Genomic DNA, 20,029 nt, shown 5'->3' with positions numbered 1-20,029 from the left:
CCACATAAAAGTTTGAACTAGAACGAGTCCCGTTTCCGTTGAGTGCGCACACGAAAATCAATATACGCGAGTTTACTCACAATACATGCATGGGTTGATATATAGAGGTAATAACAAGCGGCAATCATGAAGGTGAAATACGGTACAGCATCGAAGGGGCGAAGAAGAAATCAATGTAGCATAATGAAAACATAATATCACATAGTACATACAACAGTTGCCCGTTTTCGTTCTGTAGTGAAATTATTCAAATTCATTAATTTTGTATTTCATTGTATGTACACGATGGAAATTGTGTTAAGTTACCGTACCTCTTACAAAACCTCGCGCTTCGTCCCAAATCATCAACAGGCCGAGGAGATATCAGTTGGCGTGATTCATAAGGCAATAAGTACCGGTAAGCTTGCTGTTGAAAATGAGCCAATCGCAGATGCAGCCTCCCGCGGTGTGTACAAATTTGATACGGCACTTAGGCCACTGCAATCGTTTCCACGGAGGTATATGTGTACTAAGGTTTCCAAACTTCATATCATACCAGCCGTTTTCCTTACATATCTAGTAAATATTGATACTTTTCGTTACTTAAGAGGAGTTTTACTAGCAGTTCGTCCGAGTTTTACAACTTTAAGACAGTTTTATGGGTTTTATAGCTTAAATATGTTGCAGCTTTCGGGGAACTAAAATGGCTTTTGATGAAACGTAAGATTTTAACGACGGAAACGCCATCTCACCAGACACGACATGAAGAGCTTTGATGTAAGTTTCCGGTTTCTGATTTGATTGTCAGGTTCAACTACATGGATTTTTACAGGTAATCGTTAAAACGTGGTTACTGTGAACTGGTAGGTAAGCTTACTCTCCCCAGAATTCTAATATCCGGCTTTTGAGAATTCGATATATAGCGCCGGCGAATTTGCAGCAGTGCTAAACATTATGAGAAGTGCTTGACTTTTGTCGTTAAGATTCTATGTGGCATTTGCGCAAATGAAACTTTGTGATTCAACCGTGTAAACACGGTTAACAACTACCAATCTCTTCAAAGTTGATATGATTAAAGACGTCGTTTCAACTTGTAATTGTTTTGTTTACTCATTTCGATATCAGGGGGTGCTTCTTCGTTAAAGTTAACATGATAGACCGACCGGGTTATACATAAATATGTATGGATGCTATGCCTAACAAATGAATCCATCCTTTTAAGATCAAAGCGCTTTGAAGTCTTACCGTGCTTAACTAGCACTATGGGGTATTAGGTGTACGTATAAGATATTGGTAAGACTGAGTTAGGACACTTAAATAGTTCAAGATCATGTCTTAAACAGCAGTACATCAAAAACATAACAGCTTCTATCAACTCCATTTCATACATTATTTTCGTGACATTTGAAGGCTGATTTTGTCATTTTCTCTCTGGTTACAAAATAGATTTCGCCGGCAATCTCTGAACATCAGATATAACCTTTCAGTAAATGACTTTCCTCCCAGAGGAGATCTAGTTTTCAACGCTTGTCAAACGCGATATCATAATTATACGGTCTGGTACTTGTCTGCGTCTATCATAAATACGAAATATGGTATTTTTCATGGACATTTAGGGATTGTCTTTATTACCTGTCAGGAGTTGTAATATATTGCTGCAAACTTAACGGAACGTAATATGATGTCTATCAGCAGTATAGATGGTAAAGTGCTCAAAGTGAAATTGTGCGTACATCATATCATCATCATGATACATACATTGCGTACATACGTAATGTTTATAATTATGTTCCTCATTTCAGTAATCATTTTATACAAATTTTGCAGCAAAATCAACTTGTAACCATCTATTCATTGCAAATCGGCAGCAGAAATATTTACTGTGAATTATGAATTTCATTTTACCATCTCAATTTACAGTAAAGATAGTGAATATTCCGCTTTAAGCCCTTGGACAGTCTATCAACCCTCGCCAGCTGATCATGCGTGGTTTTTCAGCAGCAGTCCAGCCATGCATGTTGTATTTACACGGGCGGCTCTTCTGTGGACTCTCCACACATTACTGGTGTTCGCGCCGGGATGAAAACATTCACGTCTGCATGACAACAAGCGGCTGGAATGGTGGTGAGGATCGTATAGGGGTTTGCAGAGTACCGGTTGGTGAAGCTATAGGTAATGTCGACAAAGATTGATGTGGATGGTGTAATGTTATACAGTAAACCGTTGGTCTAGATTTAAGATACAATTTTTTAGACTTCGCCACAAATCTGCCTCCATAAGTTTCACAATTGAAGATGTCATTTCAGAATTCAAACCGAATTGCAGACGTATCCGGTATTGTACCGGATATCGGGAAGTTTTCCCATGATTTGCTAGTGTACTAGTGTTATATACCCGGGAGTTTTCTACGTTTTTTCTTGTGTGAATATCCGAGAGGAGAAACTGCTATCAAAGTCCAATATGCGAATTAGATAAGGCGAAAATTGATGTCCAAGATCCCACATACACAGTCTAGGATACCACTTACGGACGTCCCTGCACTTCAATAACTGTGAAGAGTCCCCCTGATTAAATCCACATCGGTAACGCACTGCGCCTAATCCGGGCAATTATGCACCCGCCGATGGAAACCGTGCGTCACAGCGACTACATGTGTGGCAACTGTGCAACAATCTGACTAGAGGAACTAACGTACTGTACTGTACATTTTAGTTGTGATGTATGTCATAGCTGTAAAGCATATGTGGTACACCAGACTATGTACCGGTACGGCGGTACCCTTTTGATACATTTCCATGGCAGTTTGTAAATACGTCTTCTTGTAAGAAAAATGGCTGAATACAGCGACATCTTGCGAACTTCTTACTTTTTGGAATCGCAACAATGTGACGAGAACAACTGCGTTATCAATGTCATTTTAGTGTTATACAGCACAACATGACATATTTAGATTAGATTGAATCAGACAACAATGAAAAATCTCATCTATGTTTCCTATAGACCAACACTTTTCTCGTGTGAAACATTTTGAGCTGCAATCAACACTGAATGTTTACGTAACGTTCCATATTTGCTGTACATATATTCACAACGTCGTTGCGTATACTATGCCCCTATTACATGGACATACGCAGGTTTACGCCCACGACACCCCCTCCCCTATCGGTTTACATTCCCAGGTGCATTGCCAATCACAATGTCCGCTGAGTGTGCCTGGCTCCCAGATGACTCTTTTCTCATTCAAACATTTTCCCAGCGCCCGACCCGAAAACGACAGTTTCATGCAGTGGACATGTGTCTTTCACCCCGCTCCAAACAATTCGTACATCTGTTTATTATTTTTCGGGTAAAGTGACGACAGACTCCTCTTATCTTAGGTATGGACGTAAACAGTGCGGACGGATGATGAGATATGAAGAGAACGTGTTGTGTTGCAACATTTGACGTTTAGCTACTTTTACCATACAGTGAAATACGAAAGCAATAACCCCACAAGGCTAACATGGCCATCAACGTGTTTACTTTGTCTGAATTCTGATTATCATCATCATTCATAAAATTAGAAACCGAAACAAGTGCGTTTGTTTACACAATGAAAATGAAAGTGGGGAGGGAAAATGGTTGGTATTTCTATTGAAACTAGGAAATGAACCCAGTGTGTTTTTCTATGCTCATTTTCTTCGCATGTTTTAGTTCGTTCAAATTAGCGTATTTGCAGAAACCGATAACAGCTAAGATAAATCTTCATTATAATAGTTCTAGAGACAATACAGCAAAATAAGAGTCTCATTACCCTAGTGTTTACATTCTTTTCGGGTTTATTCAACAGAAGGGGGGAGCAATATAACCGCATTGTGAACTACTTTCCATGTCATGATAATTATCACTTAATCATCATCATTAATATTTGATTGTCAGAATCAAAGACGGGTTTAGATTTATGTAATAGGACATTGAATATTCAATAAGTCACTTTTAAAAATTCAAGACACCACAATTAAATGATCACATTCGTTCTGCATGGCCCGAAAAGATCATATTAGCCTTTTTACTGCTGATTTTAACTGTGAGTAGGAAACCGCTAGACTAAGTACATGTACCACGTTAGGCCAGCTATCCCCATGCCTGTGAGCACAGCCTGAAGAACGCGTATCTCCAAGCAGATGCTTGAGTGCAAGATCGTAACGTTTTTATTACACTAACAGACAATTACTTCCACCCCAACATCTGCTTGAACATTTGATAAACGCGCCCCTTTCTACTGCCATTCTATCTGCCATTTACTCAATGAACGGCCCGCCTGCTTTCCAATCGCATGCCGGGGCGCTCTGCCACGGCTACAGTTGTACCTCCGCTTCTCCGTCAATATTAGCCAAGACTGGAAGCAGCGTGAGCAAAGACGCGCTGTCTGACTTCAGTCCTCTTCAAAGTGCGCGACTCTATAAATCACCAAGCAGAGGTTGGGAGGGAAGGTCGTAACGTTTTCTGTCTTAACGTTTTAACATTTTAACTCTTCCTACGGATGGTGGCGTGTCAGGAAAACGGCTACGCCAGGACACGATTTACCATTCTAAAATCTACTATGGGATTGTACTACTCAGCTAACATGAGTACGCCACTGCGCTGGCTTCCCCAGCCGGTACCATGTGTAGATATTTCTCCCCACTCCCCGGGGATTGGGGTTCCCGTCTGTGCATTCATACACGCAATCTCTCCCACGGAAAGCCAATTTGAATATCTGATATAATCGTGTGTTTTCGTAGACGGACTCAAGCCTACAGCAGACGATTATGACTACATGATCCATATTCATGTCCGCCGATACGACGCGAGCACAGATGGAGAGAAATGATTGCCTACCCCTGGGTAGCTACGCATGGCTTCACAGACGCTGGCATCGTAAAAAAAGGCCAACCCTGCGCGTTCATCTACAATGCAAGCCACATGGCGATCAGCTACTGTAACTAGTCGAGCATTCCGATCAGATTCTACATTAACCCAGAGAGAAGACACAACTGCGTTCTCCAGAACAAATCTCATTAGAGGATCTTAGAGCAGACGATCGCCATCTTCTTCTTCTTCTTCTTCCGATCACATGCCCGCGCCACCTTGTGTCTTATACACAAACCTTCAGCCAATGACAAACACAGATTTTCTTGTCTTTTGCACAGCAAACTCTAAAACCAAACATTGTCTGCCATATGGCTTCGCAATACCGTAGTTATCTAAATATATCGGCACGTTCACCCTTGTGACCCCCTATGCTTCGAACAAATGCAATATCAGCGCCAGTCGAAACATTTTGACAGTTTGAAAACAGTAAAAAAAAAAACCCAAATCTCTATGCTCCTAACACGTGTATTTCGGGAGACCAACATCACCCCAACCCACATTTCATCCCGCCTCCACAAGCAATCACCAGATACCGTAGCACTGAGCACGATTTGCCACTCTCACGTACAAAATCAAGTATGTTTGTCAGATAGTTATTCCATAATTGTTGACTGCAAGAAACAAATTGCCTCCAACCTAAACCGCTTCATGCCAAGGGACCGTTATCCAAGTTTTCCTTGATATCGTGCGGTAACTATGGATCACAAAACGTTGGTTCTCGGCCAAAAAATGCTGACCAGATTGTTCTTCGCGATTCCGTGAACCTTACCCACGCAAACACATAGGGCGGCGAGCCTGCCACATGGCTATGATGCACCGTGCAGAAATGTAGCCTTCCCGGACAAACACGCACGAGAAACGCCTGTACACAACATTACGGTCTGTTTCTGTTAGGGACTGTACGATATTTACCGGGGGGGGAGGGCTGGTGGAATGGGGGGGAGGGCCATCGAAAAAAATTTTGGCCCGGGGGGAGGGCCATTGAATTTTTTTTTGAGCCAGGGGGAGGGCCATCGAAAAAAAAATTGGCTTGGGGGGAGGGCCATCGAAAAATTTTTCTGAATATCTACGATATAGTCTAACCTTCTGGAAATGTTGTAAAATTCGTTATATTTCTCGGCGAACATAGCGTTACGGAACAATCTGCAAATAAGAACGCTACTGCATCCCTATTTTCTAATGGACTCGTCGAAATCCCATAACCCCTTGCAAAATCAGCTCCAAAATGGCGTGGCTCGGAGCGAAAATGTCGAAAAACGAGGATAGTAGGCTAACTTTTACTCAAAAGCGAAGCAGGCTGCGGGTAGCCAGTAACATACACCCAAGGCTGCGAATGTCGCTGCAGCCTCTCGATGCTAGTGAGACGGTGGAGAAGCTCTCCGGATTGAGAGATCACACAAAGCGCGACGGGCCAGCGAGAACAAAGTTTTCGGCTCTGTTGAGAGTACTGGAAGAGCTCCAACTTCCAGAAACTGCGGAGAGAGATTGTCCAAGTGGCTGGTTGGACTTTGACTTTGCTTACGAACTTTTTTCGTCTTTTTTTGCCACTTCGCCGAGCACTATAGTTTTCCGGGATTTCATTCTGGACGGAGATACGGGCCTTCCTGTACTTCTGTACACTCGACCAACGGGAGAGCGGCTGCTGCTTTTGAATGGTTCGGTGGACATGGCCAGCTTTCTGGCTCATATATTTTGTGAACAGGACGACGATCGAGAACTTTTCCAGACTCCAGCGGAAAAGCCTTTGTCTGCAGATCTCGTCCATCGTCTCATTGACTCCATGAATGACGAGTATGATCGTGGGGTGGCGAAGATGCTGTTGTGTGCAGACAAAACAAGGACCGAAATCTACCAGCTGGGGATAAAGCCCGATAGAGCCACCAAGCTGTTACAGTCCCTCAAAGAAAGACTGGTGGCTTGGGATGATACCAAGGTAGCAGCTGAGGACATCACGCACCTGAGACTCAGGGAGAGAATCGCGAGCTTTGAGCAAAGAATCAAGATGACAGAACAACTGATAGTGCAGGCCACAGGAAGGTGGACTGCTGAGAGGGTTGGGGATCTTCAAGAACAGAAGGTCATTCTAGAAGAGTCCATGGAAAATGTCAAGAATCTGCAGGTAAATATTTTACACTGTTAAATTTTGGTCGAAACTAGCAGTATGCTCAGATGAACTTTTTTGTTGTTATATAAAAAGCAAGTACAGTAGACTCCGCTTAACTGCACCACGCATTTGCCAGCGTTTTTGGTGCAATTATCCGGCTGGTGCAATTATGCGAAATGTCCAACTGGACCGTACCACCATGGGCGGGGCGGTGTATTGTTAGTCAGAAACACTAGCACAAAGAAAATGGACGAAATTATGCAGTTATTAACTTTATTTACGTATTCAAGGACATGTACTGTACAAAAATCTTGTAAAGTTTACCATGATACTGTACAGATTAAACTTAACATTTCTTTTGCTTCCTCACAGATGTTTAAATCAGTATAGCTAGGTACTGTACACGTGTAGAAAGAGAAAAATATGCTTGATTCGCACAGCAAAGTAAACAACTCCGACTGTAACGTTATGTCTAGAATAATGACTTTGGTCTCACAATTTGCTAGTTTAAATGGCGGTAGGTATGACTAAGACAAACTTGACACCGTATCTACAACTTGGGTCAACAAATTACATCGAAAGTTTCACACTTGTGTTGATGAATGCGCAAACAAAGGATAAAAATGCGCCGATAGCGTAAAAGCACAAGGACGATCTAATCGAACAAACACAACTCCGCCTGTACTGTATTTCTAAAAATGATGACTTTGGTGACTTAGGTCTGACAATTCTAAGTTAAGATTGCGGTATGTTTGGCAGAGATTACCTTCTTAATTACAACTTGTGTCCAGGAATTACACTGAAAAACTCCGTCGTCAAAATTCCAAATAAGGAACAAAATGTACAGCGTATCTAGTGGGCAGATATGGTTAGATGACTCAGATCAAAGACAGATCATTCTCCTTATACAGTATCAGAGCCTAACCCGCGTACACTTCGTTCCGGTGAATGTAGGAAGTTTCTTGGACGCGGATTCAGCCAGATGATCACGTTAGCACCGCACCGCCAAAAGCGACTGTTATTTCCGCCTACACGTCTGTAGCCCTTGCCGAGCCTCTATTGTTTCCGACTAGATGTACGTAAAGACGCCGGTCTTTTGTTATCGGCAGCAGTATGTAGCGCTGCCGCAAACCTCAAACCACCGACAACACCCCATGCCATCCTTAACGCGAAATCAAATCCACGCGAACTTGAATGCATTCACAGTAATAAGATAGTAGTACAGGTAGAGACCAATCTTTATTGAGTACAGCATGCTGTCTGCCAAAGCGCAATGCCGCCTTTGGTAGGCGTGCGTCTCTTGATGGTGCCGACACGCCCTGGACCTCCCATACGATTCCTATCAACGTGATTGTCAATGGAGATCGCCTTCTTTTGTTACTCAGTTTTAAACATATTGGCGGTATTGCGCCTTTACATCGGCAGGTATCGGCTGATTTGTACCACGTTTGCCGATTTTTAGCGCACCTTTTTAGTTAACTTTTCGAGGATTTTTGAAAAAAATTGGTGCAGTTATCCGAAATTGGTGACAATGCGCGGTGCAGTTATGCGGAGTCACTAACAATGCAGTGAATGGGAACCGGTTTGGGATTTTGGGATTTGGTGCAATTAAACGGAAGGTGCGTTTATCCGAGGTGCAATTAAGTGGCTTCTACTGTAAAACCTTTTTAGGTCCTGTCCAACTAAATAATTACTGGTGATGATACACAAATTTTATACACATAATTTTGTACTTGTGTATTGATTGGACATTATCATATGAATTGAAATTGCAGTTAGTAGTATTCTGTGATAAAGGTATGTTTGCACTGATTGATGTGTTGTTTTATGTAGATTGTAGATGTAGAAAGTTTACAGTGAGTAAAATGTTGATCTGTTGCACACAACATTTTCTAGGGAGCGAAGACCCCATACTTCCGTCAATGTTTCCGACAAGCGGTTCTCCGGAAAGCAAGCGAGCTCGCAAAAGAGCAAAGAATAAAGCAACGTAGCCTTGGTGCCGGGCCACAAACCAAACTGGATGGGGAAGACGAGGAGTGGCTGGCTAAATGTATAGGTACATTGATGGAGTACTATCTCCTTTTTCAAAGTTTTTTATGTGAGCTGAATTGAAGTAAACTTGACCTGATTCAATGTAGATTGTTCCTATAATATTATAATATATACTATATATATAATATATATTAAGTTTCCTGTACTACATTTATCCATTTCAAACAACCTTTTACCTGAGTGTCTTTTGGATCCAAACTGAGCATTAGGACACGTAGTGTGGTGGTTTGTGCATCTGGGTCAGATTACATGGATACAAAGGATTGTGGTCCAAGCCCCAGCAGTGGCATGTGATCTGTGATGATGAAGTCCAGATGCACTTTAAGCTTTTAAAAAAACTGATGCAGGGATATGTGTTCACAATGCATTGATACATTAAACTGTGTATTTCAGAGGACAAGACAACAATTCATGGCCGTAGGCACGAGAGTGTCCTCTACACCCACCACAGGGTAAAGAGCCGCGACCTGCTGCGATTGGCGAACCACAGGAGACTTCAGCGTGGAGCCTCACTGATTCGGTCCCTATCAACGGTTTCCTCCAGATCCAGACCAACAAACATCAGGTCAATTCAGGCGAAGCGACATGTAAGTACTAGTACATACCATGACGTAGCTCATTATTTCAAAGCTTCTATAAATGAATAGAAACATGACCAATTATTCTTTCTTTCTTTCCAATTTTGACGCCTTTTGTTCCCCGTCACCCGGGGGTTATAGCAATAATATATTGTACTATTGTCCAATAGAGTTGCAATTGGTTTTCTGCAAATATTGTTAACTCTGGGTTTTAAGCTATTACTAAACCTTGGATTTCCAGAAAGGGAAAGGTTTGTGGTGTTCAAAAAAGCCACCCAAGACAGAAGACAGAGACAACGAGTGCACCCATCATCAGCGCAAACACGTGGCGCTTGCCAAAGAGCATCTCTTTGGAAATGAGGCTGAGGTGTCGAGGAACCATAGCCTTCTCATCAGTATGGATGACAAAGCTTATCTTCGCCCTGGGACATCGGGTGAGTGACATAGACTACTATACACAAACTGCTGGCAAGCTATATCAAGAATTGCCTTGAAGTTTTATTACAATTTTGGCTTCCTTTTCTTTCCCGGGTATTACTGTAATGAAACCCTATGTTAATGTATACTCTTTCGATATTGATTAGGAATGATGATGTTTAATTTTTTTTCTGGCTTGCTTTCAATAAAGTCAGATTGATTAATGTGCATGCACTGGTTTTATATACTTGTACAGAGGGATTCACCGGCTCCAAGCGTCAGACAGTGCTACAGCCTACCGATGAAGACCTCACAAGGAAGCTGCCGCTCCATGATTTTCCAGAGCCGTCAATGTATATCACACCATCAGCTTTTCGTATCATTAGAAAGAAGCCAGTCAATGCAGGTGGGAAAAGGAGCCTCATTTCCTCTCTTGACTCATCTGTAGCGATGGTGCACCCTAAAGCCTACGTCGGTACAAATGGGACGACTTGGGCTTCAAACCACATGCGACTGAGAAGAGAGTGCCCTGATGACTTCGAAGTGGAGCCAGCACCAGACATTGCCCGGTACAGTAAGCCGGTGCGGAAGTTATGCAGTTGGGTGCAGGACAGCACAGTGTACTTTATGGACTGTACCATGAAGGCCGATGTCATGAAGGTAACACAGAACCGTGACTGTGCCTTTCAGAAGTACGAATGCCTTCGTATACAGTCTTTGCAACACCAATGTCAACGCGCCATTAAAGAGTGGGATGAAGAGAAGACAACTTTGCCTGGCAGGGAGATCGCAGTTGGAAGTGAGGTCCTGGACAGGGTTCAAACCATCCTGGACAGGATTGAAGAAGTGACAGCTGCATTGTCAGTTTCCGTGGGAAATCCACTCTGGCAGTGTTACACTTCTTTCATTGAAACTTGCACCGGCTTCGTGCAGTTTCTGTCCCGTCTGCGTTTGCCGCAGCCTTGCCCGCAGCTGCTTGAATTGACAGATGCAGGACCTGGTGTGGGAGTGTCAAACTTTGAAGTAAGTGTCTTTTTATCTGTCTAATTTGATGTATGTCTTAGTGTTAAAACTTATTAGGTAACTTGTGCTACTGTATGAGTTCACAGTATTAACTCAGCAACGTATAAGTTAGTACCACTCTTGAATTGAAGTAGAGTATTTTGTCACAATTTCACAAACCAGAAAAAGCTTGCACAAGAAGTTTGTTCAATGAGAGATGTAATATTCATTGACAAAGGGTTGTTTTCTGTATACACTGTTACATGTACATCATTCTATTGTATAAGGTGCAAGAAACATCAAATTCCATAACAATAGATGACACAGGATGAAACTAAGGGAATTTTCATTTTGAATCATTTTAGGTACGTTTTCGAGCGGCAGAGAGGGCAAGAGTTCACTCTACAGACCTGCTCTGCCGCATTCATCGAGCAAGGGAAGATTCTGGGCAAAATGAGGCGGAAAGGCTGAATGCTTCCATGGGTATGTACCTTAATTGTTTAAAGATATTCCTTATGCAACATGACATTTTTACACAGTATTATGAAATATTGAAGCCCCCAAAAATAATTCTGTTCTTTTAACACCTAATTATAAATACAAGACCAGTCACCTTGAATAGCTTAAACCTTCAATGTTGTCTGCAATGAACATTTGCAGATCTATCTACAGGTGTTCAACTTTGTCATACATTAATGTTATATTAAGTAGCCTCAATTTTTTTTGGGGGGTAGGTGATGCCATCTGTGATGGTGGTACTATCAGATGGCAGTACTTCTCCCCCATCCACGGCCTAACTGAAGAGGACTTGTCTACGATGTCTACATCAGACCTGGAAGTCCATCGACAGAAGATGACTGAGAAGAATGCATGGGCAGTTGCTGAAGAGATCAAGCTCAGAATTGACGACTCACCTGCCCCTTCAGGATTCACCAAAGCATTTGTTGTAGAGCAGCCAGGTAATATGTTACACATAAAAAGACAAACTACCCACTCATACCTTCTCAGTTCAAGTGTTAGTATTAAATGAAGGACATGTCAACTCAGTGCTTTGGCTAACAAAAGGCTTACTTTAATATGAAACATTTGAACATAACTAACACAAGTTGTCATATGGTAATACTGTTTGATTTGTTTCCTCACTGATTGTCATATCTTTTTCAATGGAGACTACTTGTTGTAAAAGACACATCTATTCAACATTGTGGTAAGAAACAGGCTCACTATTACAAGTAATAGAGTATGCATTCCTAATGTATAACACAGGTTTGTTTCCTCACAGACTGTCAGTTCTTCTTCAATCGAGACTACTTGTTGCAGTACACCAAAACTGCTAAGACTCAGAGGACTTCGGTTCCTGGACACGCCTACTTTAAGAAGATTGAAGAGTTCACAGACAGTCATTTCAAGATTGGGGAACTCTACATGGAGTATGTAAAAGGAAGCTGTAATGGTGAGATGATGAAAATGTTTACTTGCACATTCCTATCCAAAGGCATATTAAACTGCATTAGTGCAACATATGTAACAGTCTTTGTTATTAGGCTTAGTGTGGACAAAGGAAACATGTGATAATCGTCAACAGTATTGACTTAATGAGGTTATGGCTTTTATTTGTTTCCAACATAGGCAAAGGATGACAGCTTCTCCACTGTCGAGGGGTGGATGTTTCCTCCAGACCTCCCCTCCCCACTACGCATCTTCTGTGGAGATCCCTGCTCCTGACCACTCTCCTCCTGACCACTCTCCTCCTGGCCACTCTCCTCCTGGCCACTCTCCTCCTGGCCACTCCCACCTGTGGACGAAGAAGACAAGAACAAATTGAATACTGTCTTCAGAAACTTTCATTTTGATTAAATCCTATTGTATGCCTTTATTTCTTGTCAGATCTGTCAGAGGAGCAGGACCTTTGTGACTACTGCACCAACCAAGAACACACTGGACCAACACCATCACCTGTACCACGGCCATATCCAGACTACAACAGACTACCTGCCTATCACTACCTGCCTTATGACAAGACACCTACAGAAGCACGTCTTCCTGATGACTATCAACCACGCGCTCAGCTGAAATGTGCGATCAAGAACAACATAGTTACTATTGACAATGCCCAGTCAATTCATGAGTTTTCTCAGAAATATGTTGTATCAGAGGAACACGTTAAAGAGTATGTACAGCATGTAAGGCTTGTCCAAACAATGAAGGCTAAGAGAGCTGCCCTGGCAGAAGACAGGCGCAAGGAGTGTCAAGAGAAAGCGTATGACAACTATGATTGGGAGACTCTGTACAGAGAAGGTTTGTTAGGAACACTACGCGTTTATGAGCTTGAGAAGTACCTGTCAGCACACAATCTACCACTACAGGGGAAAAAAGCTACAAAAGTCGACCTTGTCCGTGCACACATTGGTAAAACTGTATGTTCCAGGCTTTTGGTAACTGATGACATAGATGATGGAAGTGTGGATGAAGATGTATCTGTGGATGAAGATGTATCTTCATCAGATAGTGACATGTCAGATGAAGATGAAGTTCTGTTAGAGTTAGGAACAAATGACAGTGACAGTGATACCAATGTAGATGAGGGACATGAGATGGTGGGGGCAGGAACAGTTGAAGATGTGACTATATCACGGTTTGGAAGGAGGAGGCAGAAGAAAGCTGTAAACCCAGATTACATTCTATGGTGACAGGGCAGCAGAAAGTTGTAAATACTGAATTTACTGATCACAATATGTTGCCTATGATGATTTGTATGGTATGAAATAGTATATCTAGTGTGGCATAACATACCTTCCATGTCAGCCTGCCTGGCACTCTTTCTCCACATCCTCTCCAAGTTGTCACGGCAGCTTTTGGTCAGGTTACTCCTAGTTTTCTTCTTTGCGGCTGCTGTCAAGAGGTCCGTCTCTAGAAGATAGTGCAGGGAAGGAATCCTCTTGTATGAAAGGTTCTTCACAGCTTCTTCGCTGACTTCCTCTGCTTGGACTGGACTGCTGCCATTGGGTGCGATTGCCTGCAGGATTTCTTGGATGGCTTTTTCCTTCCTGCGCTCCTGGCGCTTGGTTTTCTTCCTCCTCTGTTGCTTTTCCATCCTCGATTTTCGTGCAGTTGCCCTCCTTTTTGTGGGATGGATCCGCTCCACTTTAGCAAGGGCAGCCTGTAGCCTTGTATCAGTGCTGGCTATTGTTCCATCCAACTCTTTTAGCTTTGCCAAGTACTCTGTGTTAAATGAGTACATTGTTCCCCGGCCTTGCCTGAGCTGGCTTGTACCTGACTTGAACAGGGTGTTGTTGTGCTCTTCCAGCTTGGTTGTCATCTCAGACACCACCTTCTGGGCCTCGCCCAGCTTCTCCCTGTTCAACTTGATGGTATTTCCGTCGCTTTCTGACTTGATCCGGAAAGTGTCAGACAGGAATCTCCCACCTCCTGCAGAGTTCATACTTTGAACAAAGTTCACCGTCTTCAAGCACTTGTCCGTCTTCTCCCTAATTCCAAACTGCCTGTTTCTCTCTACCAGGAACTCTCTCTTGAAAATTTTCTGATCCTGGCAAGTGACCCAGTATGTGGAGTAAAACTCCGGCAACAAGGCGTTTGTAAACCTTGTCTTTGCTTCCTTCGGATACGACACCCAGCCAAGGCGTTCCTTCCTCTCCTCTGACATCTAAAGAAATACAGGTTTATGAGTAATAATGCATATTTTACCTTGCATACATAACAATACTCCTCAAGAAATTTGCTACTTTTGTGCACCAGTGTTCATCTATTTTTATTCGCAACCCTGCACCTACGTGTTAAAAGCCTTATTGTGGATGCGCAAATTTATTCATATCTGCTATGTTGGAAGCTAGTTTTAATAGCTTTGTGCATTTGTACTTTCATTCTCATCTGTTCTTTTATATATGTACTAATATTTGTAAAATGTATACATTTTCAGTATTTTCGAACATGTTTTTTGCGACATTGTGGTATTAAAATAACGTGCAATAAAAGCCTTTATCGATTCGGTCATTTTCTTCTTGTTGAAATCGCACACATGCTCAGAATAAACGTTTTTCACGTAAAAGCATTCCTGAAAAATATGTACAGTTTCATTCTCACTCTGATATCAAGTTTTCAGTACAAACTGTGGTATTCAGTAAATACGTACCTTGTGGAAAGCGCTCGAGCTCGCGCTACTGCTGGCCTGGGCGGCATCAATACTTGTAGTAGCGGCCGGTGACATGTTGAGGTGACAAGCCGGGGCGCATCCACAGTAGGCGCACGCCGTCTTTCCTTCGGTGACCTCGTAGTCATCACAGTCCTTGCACGAACTGCACCGACCTCTCAAGACTCCACGCTTGTCTCTCATATCGAACAACGAGCCGAACGACAGCTGAGAAGCTAGTATTTAAACTACAGTATATTTTAAAACGGAGAGATAGAACTGAACAGTGAATGACGCGCGAAATGTGCTAAAGGTCAAAGGTGACACTCGTTTCAGCCGTTACAGCCAATCATATTTCTGGATCTAGTCACGTGTGCCCCCGGCATCGCAAAACATTCCGGGAACGAGTTGCAGCGGTCTAATTTGTATCACTTTTTCGACTCGAACATAATAACTTTTTCAGTGACTCCTTATTCGAAATTTACGAAGATTGTGTCAATATCAACTTTGCAAACAGCAGTACTTCCATCTCTGCAAATGCGATGATTCACTCACGGCAAAAGGATAGTTGCTTGGATGGCGTGAGATCGCGCGGGCGGGAAAACAATTTTCAGGCAGATCGGAGAAGAGATATATTTTTAAAAGGTAAGTCTTTTACCGTTGCAGCGCGAGTGTATGCGAGGTGCTACACGTTTTAATATATACATGACACCAAAATGAAAAGACGGCTGACCATGGTACATATATATTTTTAATGGTAGAGACGGTGATGATCGGTGACATGTTGTTGACATGTTGTTGACATGCCGCTGCCCAGCAGGAGGCTCCTCTGCGCGCCTTGACAAAAATACGATCTCTGTACCGTAAAAAAACAACACTACGGCTATTGTACAATTATTTGTACTATATTAAAGGGTATAAAAAGGAAAGAGAAAGATTGAAAGGGCACGAAAAATTTTGGGGGGGAGGGCCATCGAAAATTTTTTTGGGTCGGGGGGAGGGCCATCGAAAAAAAAATTGAGCCGGGGGGAGGGCCATCGATTTTTTTTTGGAACCGGGGGGAGGGCCATCGAAAAAAATTTTTACCGGACCCTCTTTTCACCAGCCCTCCCCCCCCGGTAAATATCGTACAGTCCCTTAGCTGTGTGTACGAGGGAGAATGTCCTATTGGCAACCAGACCAATATTCTGGTAGAGAGAACACTTAATACAAATCAGAACGCTCGTCCCGCAATGATTACAAAATATGTGTGTTCTAGATGTCTACTCAGCGAAATCTTGATTTGTTGACCCCCCAGCTAAGCCATCCAGTTATGTGGCTGATAAAGTGTTTGGTTGATACACAGTTATGTAGGACATGCCTGCCCTCTAGTACCGGTAAAAAGCCTTGCGCTTGTCAACCTATATAAACACGCCTGGGCGCGAAAACATCGGACGAGACTCACCGCATACTCGCTCGTACAGCCCCGTCGCCACAGCGCCCAGACATAACACCAATAGCACGGGCAGCAGAATCCTGGCCGCCATCCTCGCTGTGTCTCCTCGGTGGTGGTTGCGATCTTTCCCCGAGAAGTCTCCTGCTACGCTACGTTCCGACCTGCTCCGAGAATCGGTCTCCCTTGTGTTCGGTAATCGCTCGTGCAACTCCGGTTTTCCGCCAGGCCCACAATTCATTGGCCTTTGAACTTCTCAAACATTGGCTCTGAAGGAGGTTTGGAGAACACCTGATGTGCGCAGATACTCAGGTGATGCATGGACCTATGGGCTGAAATTAAGCTAAACGTGATAATGTCACGTTATACACAAGGGGACCATTAATGATACAAAAGCCTATACCATCTACATGAAATAATCGTCACAGTACGGTATCCGAAATTTCCAACACGGGCCTCCTAGCGCGTGCGACCAATCATAATGCGAGTTGACCGGTGGTTAATCATACCGTTAATCATTGCCAGGAGGCTGGGGTTGTCGGCAGCCACTCGGACAAATTTACTGAGATCCCCGCAGGCTTCAAGGGCCTCTGGCGGGTTTTAATGCTTTCTTTAGCGTCATTTTTCTCTCCGAAATGACTTAACCAAGACGCAAGAACAATGCAATATGTGGCCGGGGTATGAAGGGGGTAGTATATATTAAATGTCTTGAAACGCCATCCAGTATATCCCTTCATTTGACGTACCTAAGGTTTTGGATGACGTTTCTGACGTAACGTTACATAACACCAACTCGCGATCGCGTGCTCTTACAGTCTTTGGAAGCAAATCAGATCAGAGATAACATTTTGGAAGATTTTCGGTTTTACCCAGGACGATCCCTACATGATTGATAGGAGCAACGGGATTTGATACTAATATCACATCATCTCTTTATCGTCCACATCTTTCTTTGTAACGTTAAGATGTAAAATGTAACATTAGTGGGTACAATAGACAGGCAAGCAACAAATGTTCGGGTTTTATGTGGATACTGAAAAGGCCTGAAAATGAAAGTCCCATGCCCCTGGATTTTTGGCGTAGCTTTAATCTACCAGCTTCACTCCCTGGTACAAATATGTGAGCCTATAATCCAGCACATACAGATGTGAGAATGAGAAATATTCGTACTAGCAGATGTACAATACTAAAGATGGTTGGTGCCATCCCCGAATGCTTTACAGTTTGGGCTTCACTCTAGATATATTACAGCACTTAAAGATGTACTTTGTCTGCTCCCCAACAAAAACATCAAATGAACCCTTACACCGGAAGACGTATTTGACGACGAGAGGACTTGGGGATACGTCAAAGATACCACGGCTCCTGATCCTAGCTGACGTAATGTGTATGTGTTTTTTTATACCACAGTGCACCCATACAGAAATGTATCAGTTGAAGAAAGGTCCTGAAAAATGACTAAACCAGGATTTGTGGATATGATAAAACCTACCAATCTCATCACTCGCCGATGTCTTTAGATCTCTCAACTTTAGATATACATCGTACTCATATATAACAGTATACATACAAGAGAATGACAGACGCATAGATTTCCCATTTTTCTCAATACGTACATGTCGAAGACTGCACCGCGAGTATTGTCCCGAATCTTTGATAAGTATCAAATATCACACACGTGGTTGTTATTGCCACATGATCTCTTTATTTTCCCCCAATAAAATATGCCATATAAACAAACATAAACAGATGCCGACAAGTCTTGATGATGTTAACTTTACACTAAGTACTTCTCTTCGCTGCTTTTTATTGATAATAATGTCGAGAAATCCTATCAATAATCTTAATAGCTGTTGCAAAGATGTTTTGTATATAAAAACGTACAGATAAGACAGATATGAGGGTTGGTGTTGTTGGGAAAATTAGAACAGAGATACCCTGTTCTATCTGTGAATGTTTTGATTTGTATCGGATGGCACAGGGCCTTCAAAGCCGGCGGGTCTCGTGCCCAGCATACCGCTCCTCCCCCCGCTCTCGTCCCGATTGACCCACTTGATATCGTCAATCCTGGCGCATTCCACTTGTTCCGGTTAGTCTATACACAGACACCGCTGGGACCCAAATTTATTGCTGCATACACTGCACCGTCAGTCTAGACTTTCTGCTAACGGTCAGATTGGCGACAGCACTGAAGACTTAGAGTTAGTAGAACCAAACAAAAGACACGGGAATACATACGAACTCTCTTCTTTAAGACATTTAAGGCACACCTAGTCACAAGCCTTCGGCCAAAACAAGTACTAACATGTCCTCCTTAGTGAGGAATGTATGGTATTTCGGCTCAACAGTGGAGCCTCTACAAGACTAACTACGCTAGTTATAGGGAGAATGCCTTGCCAGGGGAGTTTGGCCACTATAGACCGTCCGACCAGGCGCAGGGAATTGAGGGGGAAATCACGGTTAGCCTTCCAGCGAACTGACTCACCCACCTGGCCAATTATTTTCCTTTTTTGCCGAATTCTACGACCCTTACCCCCGAAGGAGGGCCTCGTGCAGGCTATCAATGGTACCCGCTAGCTCTGCACACAGGATTGGAAGCACACTAGCCTCTTTAAAAGTTACAAAGCCTGTATGATTCCATATTCTGAACACACTTGTTGTAGCGCCTATGATATATCAAATGCACATTTCGTTGCCTAAAGGACTCGAAAAGGAATAGATCGAATTTATGCCCCAGTATTATCATATAAAAGAAATCTAATCACACACTGACAGATGCTATGTGCAACAGATACAGTTCTGTAGAGCGGAAAACAGTAGACTCCTGCGGACATTGCCGCGTGTTTGATTAATGTGGAATGTCGCACTGTGACTTTGTACTTGCATGCCATACGGGGTCATTGTCTTTCAAAACCGAGAGGGATACTAGTATCTGATGAAAATGTATCCCCTTTACAGTCAATATGGTGATGGAACATTGCTGACATTCAAAGAGGAAATGTTGCACTGACAATGAACTTTACGGCTGGATGAAGAGTTGCTTTTTACGTCTTTTTAGGCTTCATGGGTTCATTACTGAGACTTTTACAACGACCTAGACCTTCAGGCAGTGTAAACGTACCGAATACGGACTCGTGGTCTTTGACATGTAACAATAATAATGTACAGCGCTAGCTACCATAGCGGCCGTTTGAATGTAGACGAGTCACCGCCCAAGATATATTGTAACGTCACATGTTGCTGTAACTTACTCGGCGGTCGCGTTCATGGCCACATAGCTCGGTGTGAGAGACATGGGTCAGATGTTGTCACACTGTACTGCATTACAAATTAAGAAGAACTGTTAATTGTTTAAGAAGGAAACCAATTTTTTCAACGCAAACAAACAAGCAGGTACACGCACATACACACCCATGCACACACAC

The 20,029-nt window shown here is 42.9% G+C and overlaps 3 protein-coding genes across 5 annotated transcripts in view; 1 reads left to right on the top strand and 2 right to left on the bottom strand.

Moving 5' to 3' along the window:
- LOC136443593 (cobalamin binding intrinsic factor-like) overlaps window positions 1-16,849 on the bottom strand; it is a 64,485-nt gene extending 47,636 nt beyond the window's left edge. For 2 of the 3 annotated variants that reach the window (XM_066440885.1, XM_066440895.1), the window contains exon 1: window positions 16,617-16,849. In XM_066440885.1, the coding sequence (XP_066296982.1) occupies window positions 16,617-16,845 (229 nt within the window). In that variant the 5' untranslated portion in view covers window positions 16,846-16,849. The remainder of the gene's footprint in view (window positions 1-16,616) is intronic. The other variant, XM_066440905.1, reaches the window with a different exon arrangement.
- LOC136443572 (uncharacterized) lies at window positions 8,759-15,020 on the top strand. The gene is made up of 8 exons (XM_066440863.1): window positions 8,759-9,032; window positions 9,422-9,615; window positions 9,848-10,040; window positions 10,280-11,046; window positions 11,391-11,508; window positions 11,760-11,984; window positions 12,308-12,478; window positions 12,913-15,020. The coding sequence occupies exons 3-8, from the start codon at window positions 10,004-10,006 to the stop codon at window positions 13,713-13,715; spliced, it is 2,121 nt and encodes a 706-aa protein (XP_066296960.1). The 5' UTR covers window positions 8,759-9,032; window positions 9,422-9,615; window positions 9,848-10,003; the 3' UTR covers window positions 13,716-15,020.
- Window positions 12,073-15,376, bottom strand: LOC136443583 (uncharacterized). Its single transcript, XM_066440873.1, has 3 exons — window positions 15,176-15,376; window positions 13,819-14,689; window positions 12,073-12,820 (listed from the first exon to the last, which is right to left on the bottom strand). Exons 1-3 carry the CDS (start codon window positions 15,374-15,376, stop codon window positions 12,636-12,638), a joined length of 1,257 nt encoding a protein of 418 aa, XP_066296970.1. The 3' UTR covers window positions 12,073-12,635.
- Window positions 16,850-20,029: the final 3,180 nt, after the last annotated feature.

This window comes from Branchiostoma lanceolatum, chromosome 1 (genome assembly GCF_035083965.1).
Source record: "Branchiostoma lanceolatum isolate klBraLanc5 chromosome 1, klBraLanc5.hap2, whole genome shotgun sequence".
In the NCBI taxonomy this organism is placed as follows: Eukaryota; Metazoa; Chordata; class Leptocardii; order Amphioxiformes; family Branchiostomatidae; genus Branchiostoma; species Branchiostoma lanceolatum.
Note: the sequence above shows the minus strand (reverse complement) of the source record. Positions and strands in the feature narration are given on the sequence as shown.

Bases quoted from the DNA above. Each gene is read 5' to 3' on its own strand.
- LOC136443572 (XM_066440863.1), top strand. From the start codon at position 10,004: ATGGATGACAAAGCTTATCTTCGCCCTGGGACATCGG. The intron at 10,041-10,279 runs GTGAGTGACATA...ATACTTGTACAG, and splicing joins TCTTCGCCCTGGGACATCGG to AGGGATTCACCGGCTCCAAG. The intron at 11,047-11,390 runs GTAAGTGTCTTT...GAATCATTTTAG, and splicing joins TGGGAGTGTCAAACTTTGAA to GTACGTTTTCGAGCGGCAGA.
- LOC136443583 (XM_066440873.1), bottom strand. From the start codon at position 15,376: ATGAGAGACAAGCGTGGAGTCTTGAGAGGTCGGTGCAGTTCGTGCAAG. The intron at 14,690-15,175 runs GTACGTATTTAC...GTATTTCTTTAG, and splicing joins GCTCGAGCGCTTTCCACAAG to ATGTCAGAGGAGAGGAAGGA. The intron at 12,821-13,818 runs GTATGTTATGCC...CTTCGTCCACAG, and splicing joins CAGGCAGGCTGACATGGAAG to GTGGGAGTGGCCAGGAGGAG.